This window comes from Phacochoerus africanus, chromosome 8 (genome assembly GCF_016906955.1).
Source record: "Phacochoerus africanus isolate WHEZ1 chromosome 8, ROS_Pafr_v1, whole genome shotgun sequence".
Lineage (NCBI taxonomy): Eukaryota > Metazoa > Chordata > Mammalia > Artiodactyla > Suidae > Phacochoerus > Phacochoerus africanus.
The window spans coordinates 67,537,113-67,555,103 of record NC_062551.1 but is presented as its reverse complement, the minus strand read 5'-3'; the positions used below and the strand labels follow the sequence as shown (position 1 = coordinate 67,555,103).

The 17,991-nt window shown below is 48.3% G+C and overlaps 1 protein-coding gene across 3 annotated transcripts in view; it reads right to left on the bottom strand.

Moving 5' to 3' along the window:
* The window catches only part of LOC125133349 (calmodulin-binding transcription activator 1-like), a 427,467-nt gene that overhangs the window by 137,702 nt on the left and 271,774 nt on the right, over positions 1–17,991 (bottom strand). For all 3 annotated transcript variants that reach the window (XM_047791463.1, XM_047791460.1, XM_047791462.1), the window contains exon 4: positions 8,106–8,173. In XM_047791463.1, coding sequence (XP_047647419.1) covers positions 8,106–8,173 — 68 coding nt within the window. The remainder of the gene's footprint in view (positions 1–8,105; positions 8,174–17,991) is intronic.

Sequence of the window (17,991 nt, the reverse complement as noted above, 5' to 3'; positions counted from 1 at the left end):
GTGCAGATGGAAACCTCAAGACGGCGCAGGTCTGCTCTCCAGGGACCAGGGTCCTGGGCAGCCAGTGCCCCCTCCTGGGCCGCCTTCCTGTGCACAGAGGGGACCCGGGGAGGGGGCCTCCATCGTCTCCTTCCGCTCAGACATCCTGCATTCTGTGATTCTGGAAAATGCCCTGGAATCTGGGACAGACCCACTTCCATACAGAGGCTGGGGATTTCCTCGCCCGGCGAGACGACCAGACACTTTACCAGGATCCAGGTCACGGCTAATTCCCCGCCTCATCCAACTACAGGACCCCCCAGGGACATGCCTTTGCGGTGGGCGGGGGGGACCCGAGAAAGCTGAAGCCCCTCCCGAGCCAGCAGTCACCACTCGCTGCTACCTCTGCTCTTTGGTTAATGATAATAGTTCAGACTTCTTCAAGAATTTGCTCGATGCTTTAGGAAATGCTGAAATGGATGTAACATGACACATCGTTATGTTAATTTGATAGCAGGTCCCCAATTCAGCATAATGCAAAGGTCACCACACCGAAATCATTGCTGACCTGGTTTATTCCTTCTGTTGCAGTTCTGAAGAACAGAATCCCTGAAATGATCACGTATAAAGCTGGCCTCCCAAACTCTGTCCCCAGAAAGCACCCACCACACACACACACACACAAACACACACAACCAATCCCCAACTCCCCCCACCCGAGCCCTGCTCTGCCTGGCTGGATACAGCTACAGAGGAAGCTCTGAAAATATTTTTCTTGTAATTGCTATAAAATACATATATATAAAACATAAAATTTTCCTGGTTTTTTTTTTTTTTGGCCACACCCATGGCATATGGAAGTTCCTGGGCCAGAGACGAAATCTGAGCAGCAGCTGCAACCCACGCCACAGCTTTGGCAATGCTGGAGCCTCTAACCCAGTGCGCCAGGCTGGGGATCCAACCTCCACCTCCCCTCCCCGACCCCAGCTGCTGCAGTTGGTTCTTTCTTTCTTTCTTTCTTTCTTTCTTTCTTTCTTTCTTTCTTTCTTTCTTTCTTTCTTTCTTCTTTCTTTTTTTTTTTTTGGTCTTCGTCATTTTAGGGCCGCACCCACAGCACATGGAAGTTCCCAGGCTAGGGGTCCAATAGGAGCTGTAGCCACCGGCCTACACCAGAGCCACAGCAACACAGGATTAGAGCCGTGTCTGTGACCTACACCACAGCTCATGGCAGTGCAAGATCTTTAACCCACTGAGCAAGGCCAGGGATCGAACCCCTGTCCTCATAGATATTAGTGGGGTTCATTAACTGCTGAGCCACGACGGGAACTCCTGCAGTTGGATTCTTAACCCACTGCATCACAGCGAGGGGAACTGCAACAGTTTCCGCTTTCAGGTGTGCGGTTCCCGGGCATTAGGTAACTCACACTGTTGTGCCACCATCACCACCGTCCAGCTCCAGAACTTTTTCAGCTTCCCAAACTGAAACTCTGTCCCACCAAGCAGTGACCCCCCACCCCCTGCCCCAGCCCCTGAGGACGCCCTTCTGCTCTTGCCTCCATGCCCTTGGCTGCTCTCAGCATCTTGTACAAGTAGACTCCTATAGGACTGGCCTTTCACTTGGCATCACGTTCTCAGAGCTCACCCGCGTGGCTGCGTGGGTCAGAGCTCCATTCCTCCTTTACTTCTGGGACTTTTTGAGCCAGATGTGAGATCTCAACACAACTGGAGCAATTCTATCCTGGTCCCTCCCCAAGAAGAGGGGCACCCTTAGACTCTTAAGTCCTGTGACTGTCCCAAAGAGCAGGCGCCCTGGGGCTGGTCAAGAGTTCACTCTTGTGTGCCACTTACAGAAAAAGTGTCAAAGCCATGCCACCTGCCAAGGACCAGCCTGGGGACTCAGGAAGGCAGCTTTCTGGGCAGAGTGCTCTGCCCACACCTGGCATCACCGCCCAACCCCCTCTGCTGGTCTGCGCAGCTGCGAATGTGCTGTTCTGCCCCAGCCTGCCCACTGTGTGCAGCCCGTCAAAGCTGCTGCTCCCCTGTGACCGAGCCCTGCAGGGACAACAGAGAGAGCACAGCCCTGCCCTCAGGGAGCTTGCCATCCTCATGGGGAGGCGAGACTTCCATACCTATGGTCACTACATTGTCAAACGATTGACGACAAAGAACGTGGGCTGCAGAAGCGGATGACCATGGGCTCCCTGTGTGTTGTGTGTCTGGGAGGCTCCCGGGAAGAGGTCAGATCTGGAGGACAGACAGTCTAGGCTGGACGTGGGGCCCTGGAGGTGAGGTCAATGGCCAGGGGAAAGGAAAGGAGGGGGCGGGGAGGTGTTGAGAGAGCAGGAAGCAGCCCCCCAGCTGTAGCAGGTACTCGGCAGTGAGGAAGCAAAGAAAAAGCTGGCCGGAGGGAGGCTGAGGCAGGATAAGGACCTTGAACCTAGCACTGGGTGTCGTCTCCTAGGAAGTCGCCAAGGTTTTCAAGGAGAACAGTGATGCACAGAAGGTGTGTTTGAGGGAAACCAGTGGGAGGAAAGGAGTCCAGCCTGGAGAGGGAAGGGCTGGAGCCGTGTCGATGACCCCAGCACGATGCAGGTGGCAAGGGCCAAAGCCAGGGGCCAGGAAAGTCAGGATGTGAATTCCAGCCTGAAACACGGGAGAGCCACTGACTCAGTTCAGTCAGCGGACAAAGGAGAAAGAGGAGCCGTGGAGGACAAGGGGAGTGACATGGAGCCTTTATGAGGAGGTGGCTCTTCTGAGGACCAGGGAACTCGGAGAACGGAAACAACGCGGAAGTGAGGGCAGGAGAAAGAGGAAAGATGGTTTGAGATGGTACGACATCCACGTGCCCAGGAGAGAGGTTCTGACTTGGGGAAGGCCCACAGGGAGTTCGCAGTCAGATCCTGGAGTTCGGAGTTCCCGTCGTGGCTCAGCGCTAATGAATCTGACTAGCATCCAAGAGGATGCGGGCTTGATCATGGCCTCGTTCAGTGGGTTAAGGATCCGCACCGCCGTGAGCTGTGCTGCAGGTCGCAGAATCGGCTCAGATCTGGTGCTGCTGGGGCGGTGGCGTAGGCTGGCAGCTGCAGCTCCAATTTGACCCCTAGCCTGGGAACTTCCATATGCTATGAGCGCAGCCCTAAAATGACACCCTCCGGAAAACAAACAAACAAACAAACAAACACCTCCTGGAGTTCTTGAAGTCCTGGGAGAGAGAACTTTGAAGGAAAGAGCTGAGGACCTAAGACTCGATCCTGTCACCAGGGTGGGATGGATCCAGGGCAGAAGAAGCAATCGGCCCCGAGGGGTCCCAGAGCTGGGAGAGCAAGACTGGATCTCTCACAGAGCCCTTTGGTCTTCCTGAACTCACTTTTCCACTCCTTTCTTTCCAGACCTTTCCCTCTAGTTGGTTGTTTTACTATTTATTGACCAAGAAGCTTTTAGTGTTCATTACAGGAAAATTCTATTACTAGATCTTTAGTGTTTCAGTGTTAAGGTGCTATCTATATAAATCTAATTAATTAATTAGGTAATTAATAGCATTTTCCACCATCCTTCTAATTGATATACTCGAGATTCCTGTGAAGGAAGTGCATTCACTTCCATGTTGAGCTATGTGTGTCGCCTTCCACAGAAGGTTACACGTCTCCCAGAAATGACTAGGACTCTGAATCTTGCAGCCCCTGCCTGCGCTCCACTGGGCTCTGCTCTCTGCCCTAAGGCGGGGAGGGGGGAGGATGTTTCTCCACACAGCCTGCGACCCAGGGGTTAAATCCAACTCCGGAGGCCAGCAAGGGACCCACCTGGCTGACCTCCCTGAGCCAAACTTGCCAGCAAAGGGAGGCTGGGTCTCCCAGTGATCCAGAACTCATGGAGACGGGCGGTGGCAAAGAATAATGGAACCATTTCCAGGGCCCCCTTCAAATTCCACACCCACTATGTGCAGCAGAGGTGTTACAGCAGAGCTAAGGTTGTGGGCTCTGCAGTAAGATGACCCTGGGTTCAATTTCCAGTTCCAACATTGGCTGTGCAGCCTTGGACAGATAACACAACCTCTCTGCATCTCATTGCCCAGGAGAGCTATTGAATGGACTCAAAAGCCCACAGAAATGGCCCAGAGCACAGCACCAGGTCAATCTGTACCCAACAAAAATAGATAAACCCAGGTCTCTTCCTTTGCAATGCTCAGCCTCTCTCTCATTTCACAAATATTCATGGAGTACCCACCATGTGGCCAGCAGCGCTGCCGCCCTGGGGAGACCCTTTGAACCAGCCAGACCCCAAATCCCTCTCCTCATGGTACTTTCACTCTGGGGGAGAGGAGGTCAGATAATGAATAAGTGAATCAAACAAATCCCAGGAGAAATGCATGATTTGTCAGATGGTGATAAGCGCCCCAGAGAAACAGAAAACAAGAAAGGAGGAAAGGGATTCTGGCTGGATGTGCGGGGTGTGATTTTAAATCGTGTGTTCAGGGGGAGGCCTCACAGCGAGAGTGACACCGTATCCAGGCCAAAAGGAGGAGCTGGAAGAACATTCTAGACAGAGGGAGGAAGCTCTCCATTCCAAGATTCTAAGATCACCTGCTGGGGTGGGGAGGGTGGCATCTCCTGGGGTCTCCACATGGTACGACTAGAGTGCTGAGCACACAGCGAGTGCCAAAGAAAGACATCCTGAAGGGTGATTTTTCCAGCTGCCACTTCCAGAAGGTCTCGGGTGTGGATCATACAGGGAGGGCTCTTTCAGCATTTGGCGCTCCAGGGACCCCCCCCCCCCGACCCTGGGAGCCTCCTTGTAGCACGCCTCATTATGGAACAGGTGAGCGGGGCTCCCGGGACCTTCTCTGTAATTAGGGCAGTGTCTGAGCCAGGGTTCTATTTATAACCCCCAGCCATCAGCAAGCCACGGAGACAAGGAGCCGGTCCCTCTGCAGCTCCTATACCAACATCTATATGTGAGCTGATTCCAACAATTAATTTAATAGGGATGCCTCCGCACAAACAATGTATCATTTTATTAGGAAACTCTATAAATGTCAGTGGTGCAATTCATTTTTATTAATTTTCTAAAATGAAATTAGCGGCGGCGGCGGCGGCGGCAAACAGAAGTTGTATTGCCTTCTCGTTCAGCCGAGTATTGGTGTCATTAATTCCTTAATACCAGGAGGCTGGTTTGTATGAACTCAGCAGTTAACTGCACCAATTAATTTCAATACAAGTGATGGGGGTGGGGGTGGGGAATCCAAACTCGACGCAACAACTAATTTAGGAAGGTCCTTGAACAACCACAGCAACTTTTCCTCCTCCTGGGACAAGAGGCTTTCAAGTGTGAACACGGCTGGGATATTGCAACACTAATAGGAAGGACTGTCTTCACCCTCTGTCTTTAGGAAAGAAATTCGTCCTTCCAAAGCCTGGAGAAATGGCAGCAGGGGCATCCTGAAGTCGAAGCCTCCTGCAGGCCTGGGAACTGCCCCTGGCAGACGAGAAGGATGATGACGCCCCCGTGCGGGGACCTGGACCCTCACAGCACGTACAGCCAGATGGCAAAGAGCATCTCACTCAATCCTCATGATGACCCTGGGAGGACAGGGTCAACAATGACCTCTGTTTCATGCATGAAAAAGAAAAAGCGGAGCTTTGCAAGGGGCTAAAATGACAGGCTTAAAGTCACGATGCAAGTGACTGAGTGACAGGGTCAGGGCTCACCCATGTTCCTCCTCTGCTGCCAGGGGCACCCCTTGTGCCTTGGGAGGGGGTTTCGTGGTTCTCTTTATACTCCCAGAAGTCAAGGGAGTCAGGCGTGAGCATGAGTGACACTCAGGTCTCACCAGAAACCCAAATTCAGACTAAAACCCGAGACAGAATCCCCACCCCGAGATGCTCTACTGTTGAGCCGTCAGAGGGCGGCTGAGGCCGGACATGGGTCTGCAGAGCTGAAATCAGATGCCTGGCCTGGGACGTGGTCCAAAGAACCTCACTCTCCAGCTAAAGAGAAGCTCTTTCCTTCCACTTAGACTCAAGGAGTGTTTTGCTGAGGAGTGAAGGGCGTGTGGAGAGGCTGGAGGCTGCTTGAGCTGAGAGCTGCTGAGGGAAGTCGGGAGATGGTGCAGAGGCAGAAATCAGACTCCCTCCTACCTTCCACCCAGAAGCACTAGAGCAGCAGGTCTCAAAATGAGGTCTCAGACCAGCCACATCCCAATACCTGGTAACCTGTTAGAAATAACAGGTGCTCAGGCCCCACCCCACACCAGACACACAGGGTCAGAAACTGGGGGTGTGGTCCAGCACGTCCCTTGAACAAGCCCTACATCTGATTCCCATGCCTGCTCAGGTTTGGGGGTCACTTCCCTGGAAGAGGATGCCCCCAGAAGAAAGGAGAGATGTGTGTGCCAGGCTTTCCAAGGTACGGGACACGGCTATGCACTCATCAAATAATAGACTGCACCACCGTTCATTCCCCCTCCCCCACCCTAACAAAGACTGGCCTTCCTGGCCTCATTCTTATTGGGCTTGGCCAAGGGAGTTACTTTGGCTACTGGATTTGTGAGCAGATGTGACATATGATGCCACGTGATATCCAGGGGTTTTCATTATGACTGCATGGATTGCCTCTGGCTTTTAAGCCTCTGCCAATCTGCATGACAACCGGACAGGGAAGGGGTAGGGGTGAAGGACAGTTTCCTCACCCTAGCCCCTACAACAAAAAGACACATCGAGTGGTCCTGAACCCAACCCAGAGCCATAGCCAACTCATACACTCATGAACAGCAAATTAAACTGTGTTGTTATAAGTCACTTAGTTTGGAGACTCTTTCTTACAAGGCATTATCACATCGCAAGCTGACTGATACAGACCATTTGATTTTCTAGCAAGAGAAATCATAGTGCCAGAAGGCTGAGGAGTTGAAGACATCCTACAGAGGTATTCAGCGTGCAAGGAAAAAGACTCAGAGTCGATCTCTACCCCACCTGGGGATGCAAATCTCGGGAACTAATCTCCCTTTCATTAATATCCTCTGACCTCCATCAAAATGGAAAATTTTGTCTTCGTCTAGTGGATGCTAAGTAAAAACCTAAGTAAAAACCTAAGCCTAATGAAGAAATATTTAAAGAACCTTCTAGACTGAGTCAACATCTTTCCTTCATGGCTCAGAAAGGATGAACAGGACAAACGGATGGCCAAGAGGGCAGAGGACACACCCCCACCCCTTTCCCGGGTCCCAGTTAACAAACTTGGAGAATCCTATGCTTCTGGCCAAAGGGAAACAGACTGGGCTTTCTGCCTCTCAAGTTCGAACCCACAGCCCACTTATCCTGGAAGCTGCACTCGGGCTAACATTGCCCAGGCTCTTAAACACCAGGTCCCATGACCACTAATAGAAAAACTGTGGCAATTGGAAGAGAGAGGCCATGTACTTCCAAGGCTCTAGAATATAACATGCCCAAAATGAGGAAAAATGAGAGCTGGGAGGAAGAAGGAGCTGCCTTTAAAGTAACCCCTAAATCCCAACTTCCCCATTCTTCGCAGAATAACACCACTTGCACGGGCAGAACGCGGTCAGCTGCATCTTCCCCACTCTCTCTATTCCCAGGAGGGGAGAGAGGTTCTGCCTCCATGGCAGCTGGCAGGTTCACAGATACTGACTGGATAATAAACTGCAAACTTAGCCATTGCTTCTGATTTGGGAGACCTTCTTCCCACCTTCAAGAATAACTTGACTTTCGACGTGTAAAACGGGCTGAGATGAAAGTGGATAGTTAAGGCAGCTTCCGTTTTAGAAAGTCAGTGTCTAGGGGACACGGGTGGCAGGTGAGCACTTTCCCAAAATAAACTTCCCCTGACAGTCATGCCTGCCAAGCCTTTCCAAAAGCACCCAGCTGAAGGATCCAGTGTTAAGCCAGCAGGTTAACTCGAAGGCAGCTGCACTGTTTTTAATGTAACCAGTTGCATTCACCCCCCTCCCCCACAGACTTATGCCAACTAGGGAGACCTCAGCGTCTGAAGCTCTCAGGCACAACAGGGCATCTTGAACTTGCTCATGAACAGGCTGGCCCAACCAGGTCATCAATGAAAAATCAATCCATTTACTGTACGTATTTGAAAAACTGCGAGATCGGGGACATTACCTTGTCTTAGGGGAGGTGGTTAGCCATTCTTCGTGTTTCTCAAATGTTATTAAGTAAGCTGCGATTTCCTGAAACAGAAGAATAAAAAGATAACAATAACAATTAGCCCACGTTGGATCCTGAGAGGTAAGAAGGTTTTTTGTTGTTTCCCAGCTGCGGTCCTCTTTTGCGAGGCTGCAACCCCATCTCTGGTGGGAAAACCCTCAACCTGGACTGTGTATCTGTTTTGATTTGGTTAAAACCTTTCCATTCAACCTGCCACACAACCACAATCAAAGCAGTGGGTTTCAAAAGATGAGTCAGTGGCAAGGAGAAAAGTATTTCTCTGTGGGAGGAAAACATCCGACTGCCTTCAGCGTCTAAATGCCATTAATTCAAAGGAGGGGGAGCCACATGCCAACAACAGGTGTCCACTCAGGCGAGGTCACACCTGGAAAATTTAGTCCATCTTCCTCTGAATTTGGATGAATCTTTCCTCATTGTCACAAGACAGGTTGCCTTCTCTCAGCTTGAGCCCCAAACCCCTGAACCAGATCACACGAAAATCACCAAGAAGAAAAGAAAGACCCCATGACAGAGACTGATAACGGAATCGAGGGAGCGCTTCAGAACGAAGAGCAACGTCAGCAGAGTTTAAGGAGAAGACGGAGGAAACGTGGGCACCTCAAGGCAGATTAAATACTTATAAACACAACAACATCACTGCAGATAGAATTACTGCTTTATTAATAATTTCCGTCAAAATCCAGTGGGCGACATCCACGTACGTCATGGCTCCAGCTCTGAGGCAGGACATGGCCCATCACTTCCAGCTCCAAACAGATCTGCTAACATGAAATTGGCAGGGACAGTAAGTTAAATGAAAGCTGGACTAGGACACAGTTCCCCTGATCTTGGTGATCAGAAGCACTGGGCTGCCACCCTCGACTACCCCAAAACCTCAGGGAAGGGGCCTCGCTTCTCAACTTTCTCGGTGACCGGGGTTCCTGGAGGGCTCCTGGTGATGGAGCAGCCCGGCCACCTGGAGGCCTGCAGCCCGGCTCTGCGGTCAGCCTCCTCTGGGCTTGGACATAATGGATTTGACACCTTGACCAGAGATGCTAAACGTGGCCTTGAAGAAAAAGAAGACACTGTCACGAAAACCAGAGGGGAAATAAAGAAATAATTACATCTATGTATTAAAAAAAGAAATAATGAAAATACCCATATATAACTATAAAAAATACTGTTATAATTTCAAAAACAAAAAAATAGGGAAGTGGAGCAGGTCTGAGCAGAAACCACCACCCATGCCACGTGGTATGAGGGCAAAGGTGGGGGACAAAGTCTCACGTAACCATGGAAACCAGCCATAACCACGAAGTAGCCAGAAACTTGTACCCAGAGCCCAAGCCACCTCAGTCCAGAAGCCTGGGCCTTTTGCCGAGAACCTGGGATGTAAAAACTTATGGCAAAAAATAGCGTTGCCTTGTTGTACAGATTTCCACTGTTAATTGCACCTAAGGGGGCAACGAACCAGCTCATGATTCTCGCTCATCCCTGAGACAGATCATATTCCCTTTCCTCTCCTTAGAAGAGGTTTTCCCTAAGGTCTCGCCATAGATAGAGAGCTTTAGGGGGGAGAAGCCTCTTCAGCCCAATTGCCTGGCTTCCCTCTCTTTCCCCAAAGCTCCACCAAGCCAGGGCTCCAAGGACGGCAAGTGGAAACAGATCGGGCCATGCCTCTTTCACAGAGCAGGAAACTGAAGCACAGAGAAGGGGAAGGACTTGGCCAAGGTCACGTGTTTGTGGCTGAGCCACGCTGAGACCTGAGACACCCCCACCCCCAGGCATGATGAATTTTCCCTACTTGCTTGTTGCCTCTCAAATTCCAGTCCCAGGAAATTCATAGAATGCCCAAACCAAAAGAGAGTGTGTCCCAGAGAAGCAAAAACTGGGCCTCAAAACAAAATCGTGTACACAACGTTCACAGCAGCCACTGTTCACAATCACCAAAAAGTTGGAAGAACCCCAGGTGTCCGTCAACAGAAGATGGATAAACAGAATGGGGTCGGTGATCCAGCCACAAAAAGGAAGGAAGCTCTGGCACAGGATACAACATGGATGAGGATGAACCCTGAAATTGTGCTGATGAAAGAAGCCAGTCATGCAAGGCTGCATGTTGTGTGAGCCCATTGATGGGAAATGTCCAGAACAACCAAATCCGTGGAGACAGAAGACAGGCTGGTGGTTGCCAAGGGCTGGACCAAGAGGGCTGTGGGGAATGACGGCTAAGGAGCGTGGGGCTCCTTTTGAGGGGATGAAAGTGTCTGGAATTAGACAGTGGGGAAGGCTATACAACATCGAGAATATACTGAACACCATTGATGGTAAATGTCACGCTGTGTGTATTTCACCACAATAAAAAGGAACTAGAAGAGAGTGTGGCCCCGGGATGAAGATGCCAAGCTTCCCTTCCTGCAAGGTTGGACCCTGAACCCCCGGGGCCACCCCACATGCCTGCAAGCCTCCCTCAGCTCCCTGGCTCCCTTGGTTACTCTCTTCCTGGGTCCTGAGCACTGCATCAATGCTGAGAACAACTCCACTGTCAAGATGAAGGACTTCACTGCAGGATCCAAAGCAAAGACTGTCCAGCTTGCAGGTTTTAAATGTGTAGTTTGCCCTTTGGGTGTTCAAATAGAAAAACTGCTGCCAAGGTAGGATGTCTGTGTGTGGCAAGGGCTCGGGGAACAGGGTGTAATAGAATCCCACAGGGTCCTGGTACCTTTTTGGCATCGGGATCAGTCCCTGCACACCAGGGAGGCGGGTGGTCCCCTCCCCAAGGCACTAACCAAGCTCCACCCAGAAGGACAGCATGGGCAGGACTGGCTGGCATCATTGCCTGGCCACCTGCTCTGTCGCCGTGAATCTCTGCCATCCAAAATCATGCTGATTGCTCGTCATCCGGTTACCAGGTGGGGCTGGTCCTGTCTGCCCTCAGGTGATGGGTCTGACAGGGGACTGTGAAGCCCATCTTGGTGGTGAGCCAGCTCAGGCCACTGAGGCTCAGGGTCCTCCTTGGAGGCTAACCCCCTGGGACTGGGTGCAGGGTGGGAATGCATTGTGCCAATCTGGCTTTTCTTGCCCACTCCCACCTGAGCCTCCATATACTGATTCTTCCCCCATAACCTGCCGGCTTTGCTCATAGTCCACCTCCTCCAGGAAGTCTTCTCTGCTGTCTCACTCCACAGGGAACTACAGCTTCTGGAGCCTTCTCGGCAGTGGTTGCCCTACCCCTGGGCTCCTAGCGCACCGTGCTTTCCTGATGGTCATCCCTTCCCAGTTTTGCAGTGTCCTGGGAGGGTCTGAATCTCAGTTCCCAATCACTGCAGAGCCCTGAGCAGGTCCTATATCCGAAGACGACTGCTGACACATAGAGCTTGAGCGAAGGAACGAGTGACAAGTTCTCTTCTAAAGGATGTGGACAGAAAGAGCTCATGTCTTGCTACAAGCTGGGGGGTTGTGGGGGTGAGCAAAAAAAAAAGGGTGTGGTTTCCATTAAGGACCAATGCCCAACATGACGAAGCTTTACAGAATTGTTCTGCTAAGCACTCCACATTCAGAAAGGCAGCACCTGGCCAGCCCATCCGCACCAGGGCAGCACTGTCCAGTAGAAACATAATGTGAGCCACAAATGCAAGCCATGGGTGTGATTTTAAAATGTCTAGAATCTATATTTTTTAAAGGAAAAAGAAACAGGAGAAATTAATTTTAATAATATACTTTCCAATGGTATTTTCTATTTTAGCCCGATATATTCACAATATTATGATGTCACAATTTTTTTAAAAAGCAGTCCTGAGTTATTTCACTTTTCTTTCATACTAAGTTTTCAAACCCCGGGGTGTTTTTTTCCATTCCTGGGCCATTCAATTTGCAGCAGCCGTATTTCAGCTGCTGGACAGCCACCTGCAGCTGCCATATTGGACAGAGCAGCTCCAGACATGAGCATTACAGGAGGCTGTAGCACACAGTATGCCTTCTGGAGCCAAGCCCTCTGTATCCACAGGGTTGAGGTGTAGCCCAGACGTGAGTGAAGACGCAGCCACAGCAAGGGTTTCCTTTGAAACGAGGCTCACTGCCCCACTGGTCCCCCTGAGAGGCGAGGAGCCAGGTCTTGCCCCTTGGTGGGGGGAGGGGGGTGGGATGCACCTCTGCCTCTTTGGAAGAGAATACAGGCAGGAATCTCAAAGAAGCTGAATTCATCTCCACCTCTCAGCCTGAGCTGGCTCTCATTTCCATTCCCTCTCCAGAAGGAGCTATCCACTGAGGACACCCCACAGAATCATCTAGTCCAGAGAACCCAGCTTCCCCTCCAGCCATTTCCCCTAAAGCAGCTCTCAGAAAAAGGATCGGTCCCTCCCAGGACTTCCATCCATTCTTCCTGGCACAGGCCATTCTTGATCTGAGGGTCCAATGTCAGGTGAGACAGAAAGGTCAGTCTTGAGGGGTTTTTAGTGCTTGTTGGGACAAATTAAACAAAGGTCTACCTTATTTTTATTCTCCTGAGTCCAAGCAATGAAAATATCTGTGTTCTACACAGTCTTAGATATTGTGCACGTGCACACACACAAAATAGATCTTTCAACAAAGGGATAATTTTTTAAAGTTTGTTTTTTTATGAGAGTTCTGCACAAGGGTTTTATCTGTAAGGGACCGAAGCTGAGGTGGGGGGTAGAAAAAAAAAGGCAGGACTCTTCCAGCAGCTGGCCCCAGCATCTGCTAGAGCCACAAAATGCAATTATATTACTCCCAAACGAGAAGTAAAAATATCTTGTTTCCAACACTCTTGGTTTTAAGACTCATACTTAATGTCCTCTGGGTATTTCTGTGGTGCCAGATCTCTGTGTTATGTACTTTATTAGGATGTGTGAATGTCATATTAATGACTTCTAACCAACATGTTTACGGTGGAAGCAAATTTTCCCAGAACCCGCCACTCGCTGCACTTTACAAAAGAAAATAATTGGCCTTAATTTAAATAAATAGCCATTCCATCCCCTGCCCCCAGGGGCATTCCTCAAGCTGCTCTTTCCAGGGCACCCCATGCATGAAGCTGGTGGGTCTCCTCCTCCATGATAAATACCCCAATCCTGGTCCAAGAGTGCCACACTCCCTCTTCACAGAGCCTGCCCGAACAATGTACTTCCTGAGAGCCCAGATGGCCAAGCCAACACCCGCCATGGGACGCTCCAAGTCCCCCCCCACACACACACACAGATCAAAACCCACACCCCAAATCATGCTTTTGAAATGGCCAGTTCTTGGGAGATAAGCCAGTCGCAAAATGACACTACTGTGTGATTCCACTTAAGTGAGATATCTAGATTAGCCAAGTCCTTAGAGACAGAAAATAGAATGGTGGTTGCCAGGGACTGGGGGAGGAGGCAATGGGGGGGTTCACGTTTAGTGGGTGCAGAGTTTCAGATTCGAGAGATGAAAAGAGTTCTGAAGACAAAGGTTAGTGACTGCACAACAATATGAAGGGACTCACTATCCCCGAACGCCACAGTTTTAAATCATTAAGGGCGTTAATTTTATTGTGTGTATTTTAGGACAATAAAAAAAAACTTTCAAAAAATAAAAAAGAACAAAATGAATGGCTCTTATTCTACACAGCATATAGAATAAAATGGTTTGTATTTTTTAGTTATATAAAAGGCAGCATAGCTCTACTCTGACAATTTATGTGGGTAGCCATGATTAAGATCTCCAGGATCCAAGGGTGTCTGGAGGACTTTCCAGACATGGTAAGCAGCAATTCAGGATAAGCCCCTAGCAGCCCCGACTTATGAAATAAAGCCTGGCTCAGTGGCCGTCTGTTATTTAGACGTGGCAAAGCATTCTCATGACCATCAAAGTGCCAATCAGAGCAGGAACCATGAGCGATCATAAAAACAGTCCGAGAAAGAGTCCGTGAAGAGGCACTTCCTCCGGTCTTTCCTTCATTTCATTATCCACTCATGGGTTCAATCATTTGATGAATTATTGAGCACCTACTAGATGCCAGGCACAACACGAGGCCCTCATGATACAAAGACGTATGAGTTATGGTCCTGGGAAATACAACTGGGAAGACAGACAGAGCGGCAGAATCCAGGGCTACTGTCAACAGCAAAACAAATGACGAGTGCTCAGTTAGCAGCACGAATAGCATGTGCATGCTGGGGAGAGAAGGGAAGGCTTAGCCAAGGAGCCAACATTCAAACTGGGTCTTGAAGAATGGGTAGGAGGTTGCCAGGCTGACAAATGGAGAAGGCATTAGCAAAGGGAAACAGCATGAATGGAAACGGAAAAGTGGGGAAAGCCAATGTGTTTGGGAGACTTCAAGTGACATGAAATAATGGAGTCTGCATGTGAAGGCAAACAGCCATCACTCTGATGTTGCCGTCCGTGGCAGAGAGGGGGCTACTGATTACAGCTCGGCAAGGAGAGGGGGAGACCCTGAACCATGACAGTGGGAACTCAAGGTAAAACAGAGCTGAATTTTTTTTTAAGTGATTAAGTTGGGCTTGAAAGCCAGTCGGCTGGAGAAAACGAGAGCCAGCAAGGCAAAGAGGGCAACTCCAAGGTAAAGGAAGCCCAGGGGCTGAGTCCAAACAGAGATGTATGGGGCTTGCTTGGTGAACACAGTATTTGTTTCAATTTGGTTTATTTGCCATCATTTAAAGATTGGGAGATGGGGACTTGCAGGTCTCTTGAAAAATGAGGTCTGGCCACGCTGGACCCACTTCCTTGCCCTGGAGAGCATCCACTGTTTGGAGCTGAATAGCAGCTGCCCTTTGGATGGGGCGGAGCTCTCAGATGGCCACCTGGCCAGCTTCCTTCACTCACAATACATGCCTGGACCTAGCAGGCATGCAACTTTGGGGCTCCACTGAAGTTTCTGGCATTGGAAACAGTGGCTTATAGGACCATGAACCATGCAGGTTGTCCAGGAAGAAATACATTGAGAGCAATAGATTTTTTTTTTTAGCAGCTCCATGGAAGACAGAGTTCCCAGGCCAGGGATCAGATCTGAGCCACATTTGCAACCTACACCACAGCTGAGGCAATGCCTACGGTGCCTGGTTGGGGATCAAATCTGCAAAGACATGGCTGATCCCATTGTATCACAGCGGGAACTCCAAAAGCAATAGATTTTAGAAGAGAAATGTGTTCATCAGAATACTCATTGCCTCTTCATACAATGCTGATTAATCTGGACCCAAGATTGCTCCAACATCTCTTGCAGTATTGGGCCAGTTGTCAGTTTATTATCTCTTCACTCCAACGTCACCCTTCTTTGTTCTGCTTTGAGACACTGAAGATGGGCCCTGTAAACATTTCACCCTTGCTGGCTTGGCAGCGTGTTAAGCTTCTTCAATAGAGCAATGAAGTGACTCTGCAAGATGATGGTGGCAAGACATCCTTTCTGGTTTCTGTCCTCTGTTGCTATTATTATCATCATTCTTATTCCAAGGGGGAGCCCAGTGGCCAGAAGCTCTAGATACAGCCTCAGGGCACCCTCCCTCTCCTGGCAGACTGCAGCTCTGGTCCATTTAACCAAAAATAAGCCACACTTTTGCAGTTGTGACCAACTGCAGCCCACACCCTTTGGCAGCTAGCAGATTCCTATTGTGGTTCTGTGCTCTGAAGAGGTCCAAATTTCAGCCAATGGAGTCGGGGGACTCTTCCAGTCCTTAGTTGGTTTTTTTTTTCCCAGTCCTTAGTTGTTGTTGTTTTTTTTAACCATCACTGTATATTTGTGTATATATACATATATTTTTTTTGGTCTTTTTAGGGCTGCACCCGCGGCACATGGAGGTTCCCAGGCTAGGGGTCCAATCGGAGCTATAGCCACCAGCCTACACCAGAGCCACAGCAACGCAGGATCCGAGCCACAACTGTGACTTATACCATAGCTCACAGCAACACCGGATCCTTAACCCACTGAGTGAGGCCAGGGATCAAACCCACGTCCTCATGTATGGTAGTCGGGTTCACTAACTGCTAAGCTATGATGGGAACTCCCCTTTGTTTATTTATTGTCTCCTCTTCCTCAGCCTACAGGTAGCAGCTGCTCTCCTAGAGGTACCTGATACTTCTAGAACCCTCAGAATTCTCTTTTATCCCTCCTAGTGGTCAATCACCTTTTACAAACTAACAGTTCTTTATATTAGAAAACTCTGTTCCATACGGTTTCTGTGTCCTGACTGGATCCTGATGGATATATAAGAATCATCCACAGCCCTGAGGATACTTAAAACTTCACTGCTGTGCCCTCTTAGAAGGCACACTAAAAAATATAGAGGGAATAAAAAGACATCTGAAGGAAAAGAAGCACGTATCAAGGGAAATATATAAATCACCCCCAGTGAAGACCCTAAAACAAGTTTCCAAGATGCCAGCCACACTGTAGTTAGAAAGGCACTAGAACAATGTGCATCCTACACTTCAACCTGTAAGAAGATTGAATCTGCCTATTTGGGGAGATAAAAAGCGTTTCTTGTAGAATAGAAAAAAACTACCCTGTCTCCCTTTGGCTGCATGATTTGGGGTGAGACACTTGACATTTCGTCCTCTGAGATGTGGGATAACACAATTGCAGTACATGAGGTAATATATGCAGATTCTTGGCATGCTGGGTTAAAACTTTAAAAAATCAGCTCCATTGAAGTATAATTTACATGCAATAAAATGCAACTCATTTAAAATGTACAGTTGAATGAATGCTAACCAACGAATATTATTGTGCATCACAATATTCAAGATATAAAACATTTTCAGCACCATGGAAAGTTCCTTCATACCCCCTTTCAATTAATCTCCCTCTTACCTCCAGCCTCAAGCAAGCATTGATCTGCTTTCTGTCATTGTGAATTAGCTTTGCCTGTTCTCAAATTTTATATAAATGAAAGCATACAATATGCACTCTCTTTGTTTCTGGTTTCTTTCATTCAAGATAATGTTTTTGAGATTAATTCATGTTGTTGTGTGTTTCAGTAGTAATCAATTCCTTTGTATTGTAGGGTATTATTCCATTGTCTATATATGTCGTAATTTGTTTATCCATTCAAATGTTGATGAACATTTGTGTTGCTTCCAGGTTGGGGTTGTTATGAATAAACTGCTATTGCAACTCATTTATAAGTCTTTGTGTGGACATATGCTTTCATTTCTCTTTGGTAAAAACCTAGGCATGAAATGGCTCAGTCATATGGTAAATATGAGTTTAACTTCTTGGTTTTCCAGAGAGGTTGCACTATGTTATACTTCCATCGAGAATCTATAAGAATTAAAGTTGTTCCACATCTTTGCCAATACTTGGCGCTCTCTCTTTCCAATCTTAGCCATTATAGTGGGTATATAGTTATCGCACTGCAGCTTGACTTTGCTTTTCCCTAATGACTAACTATATATAACATTTATTCATCTGCTTATTGACTATATATCTTCTTTTGTAAAGTCTGTTTTAATGTTTGTCTTTCTATAGCTGAATTTTAATTGTTTTTCATATGTCAGATATGAGTCCATCAGTTTTATGCGTTATAAATATTTTATTCCAGTCTCTTGCTTATCTGTTTAATTTTCTTAAATGTGTGTTTCAAAGAACAAAATTTTTAAATTTGGTTAAGTCCATCTTATCATTTTTTCTTCTTTTGCCCAATTTTTGTCTACCCCAAGTTCTCTGCTTTTAATTTGAAATGTTTAGACTATGTTTAGTATAATTATTGATATGGCTGAATTTATGTTTACCAGCAGGCTATTTGTTTTCTATTTGTTCCTTTTCCTCCTTTTCCTGCTATCTATTGGATTGACAGATTTTTTTAAACTCTTCCATTTTATCTCCACTATTGGTTTATTA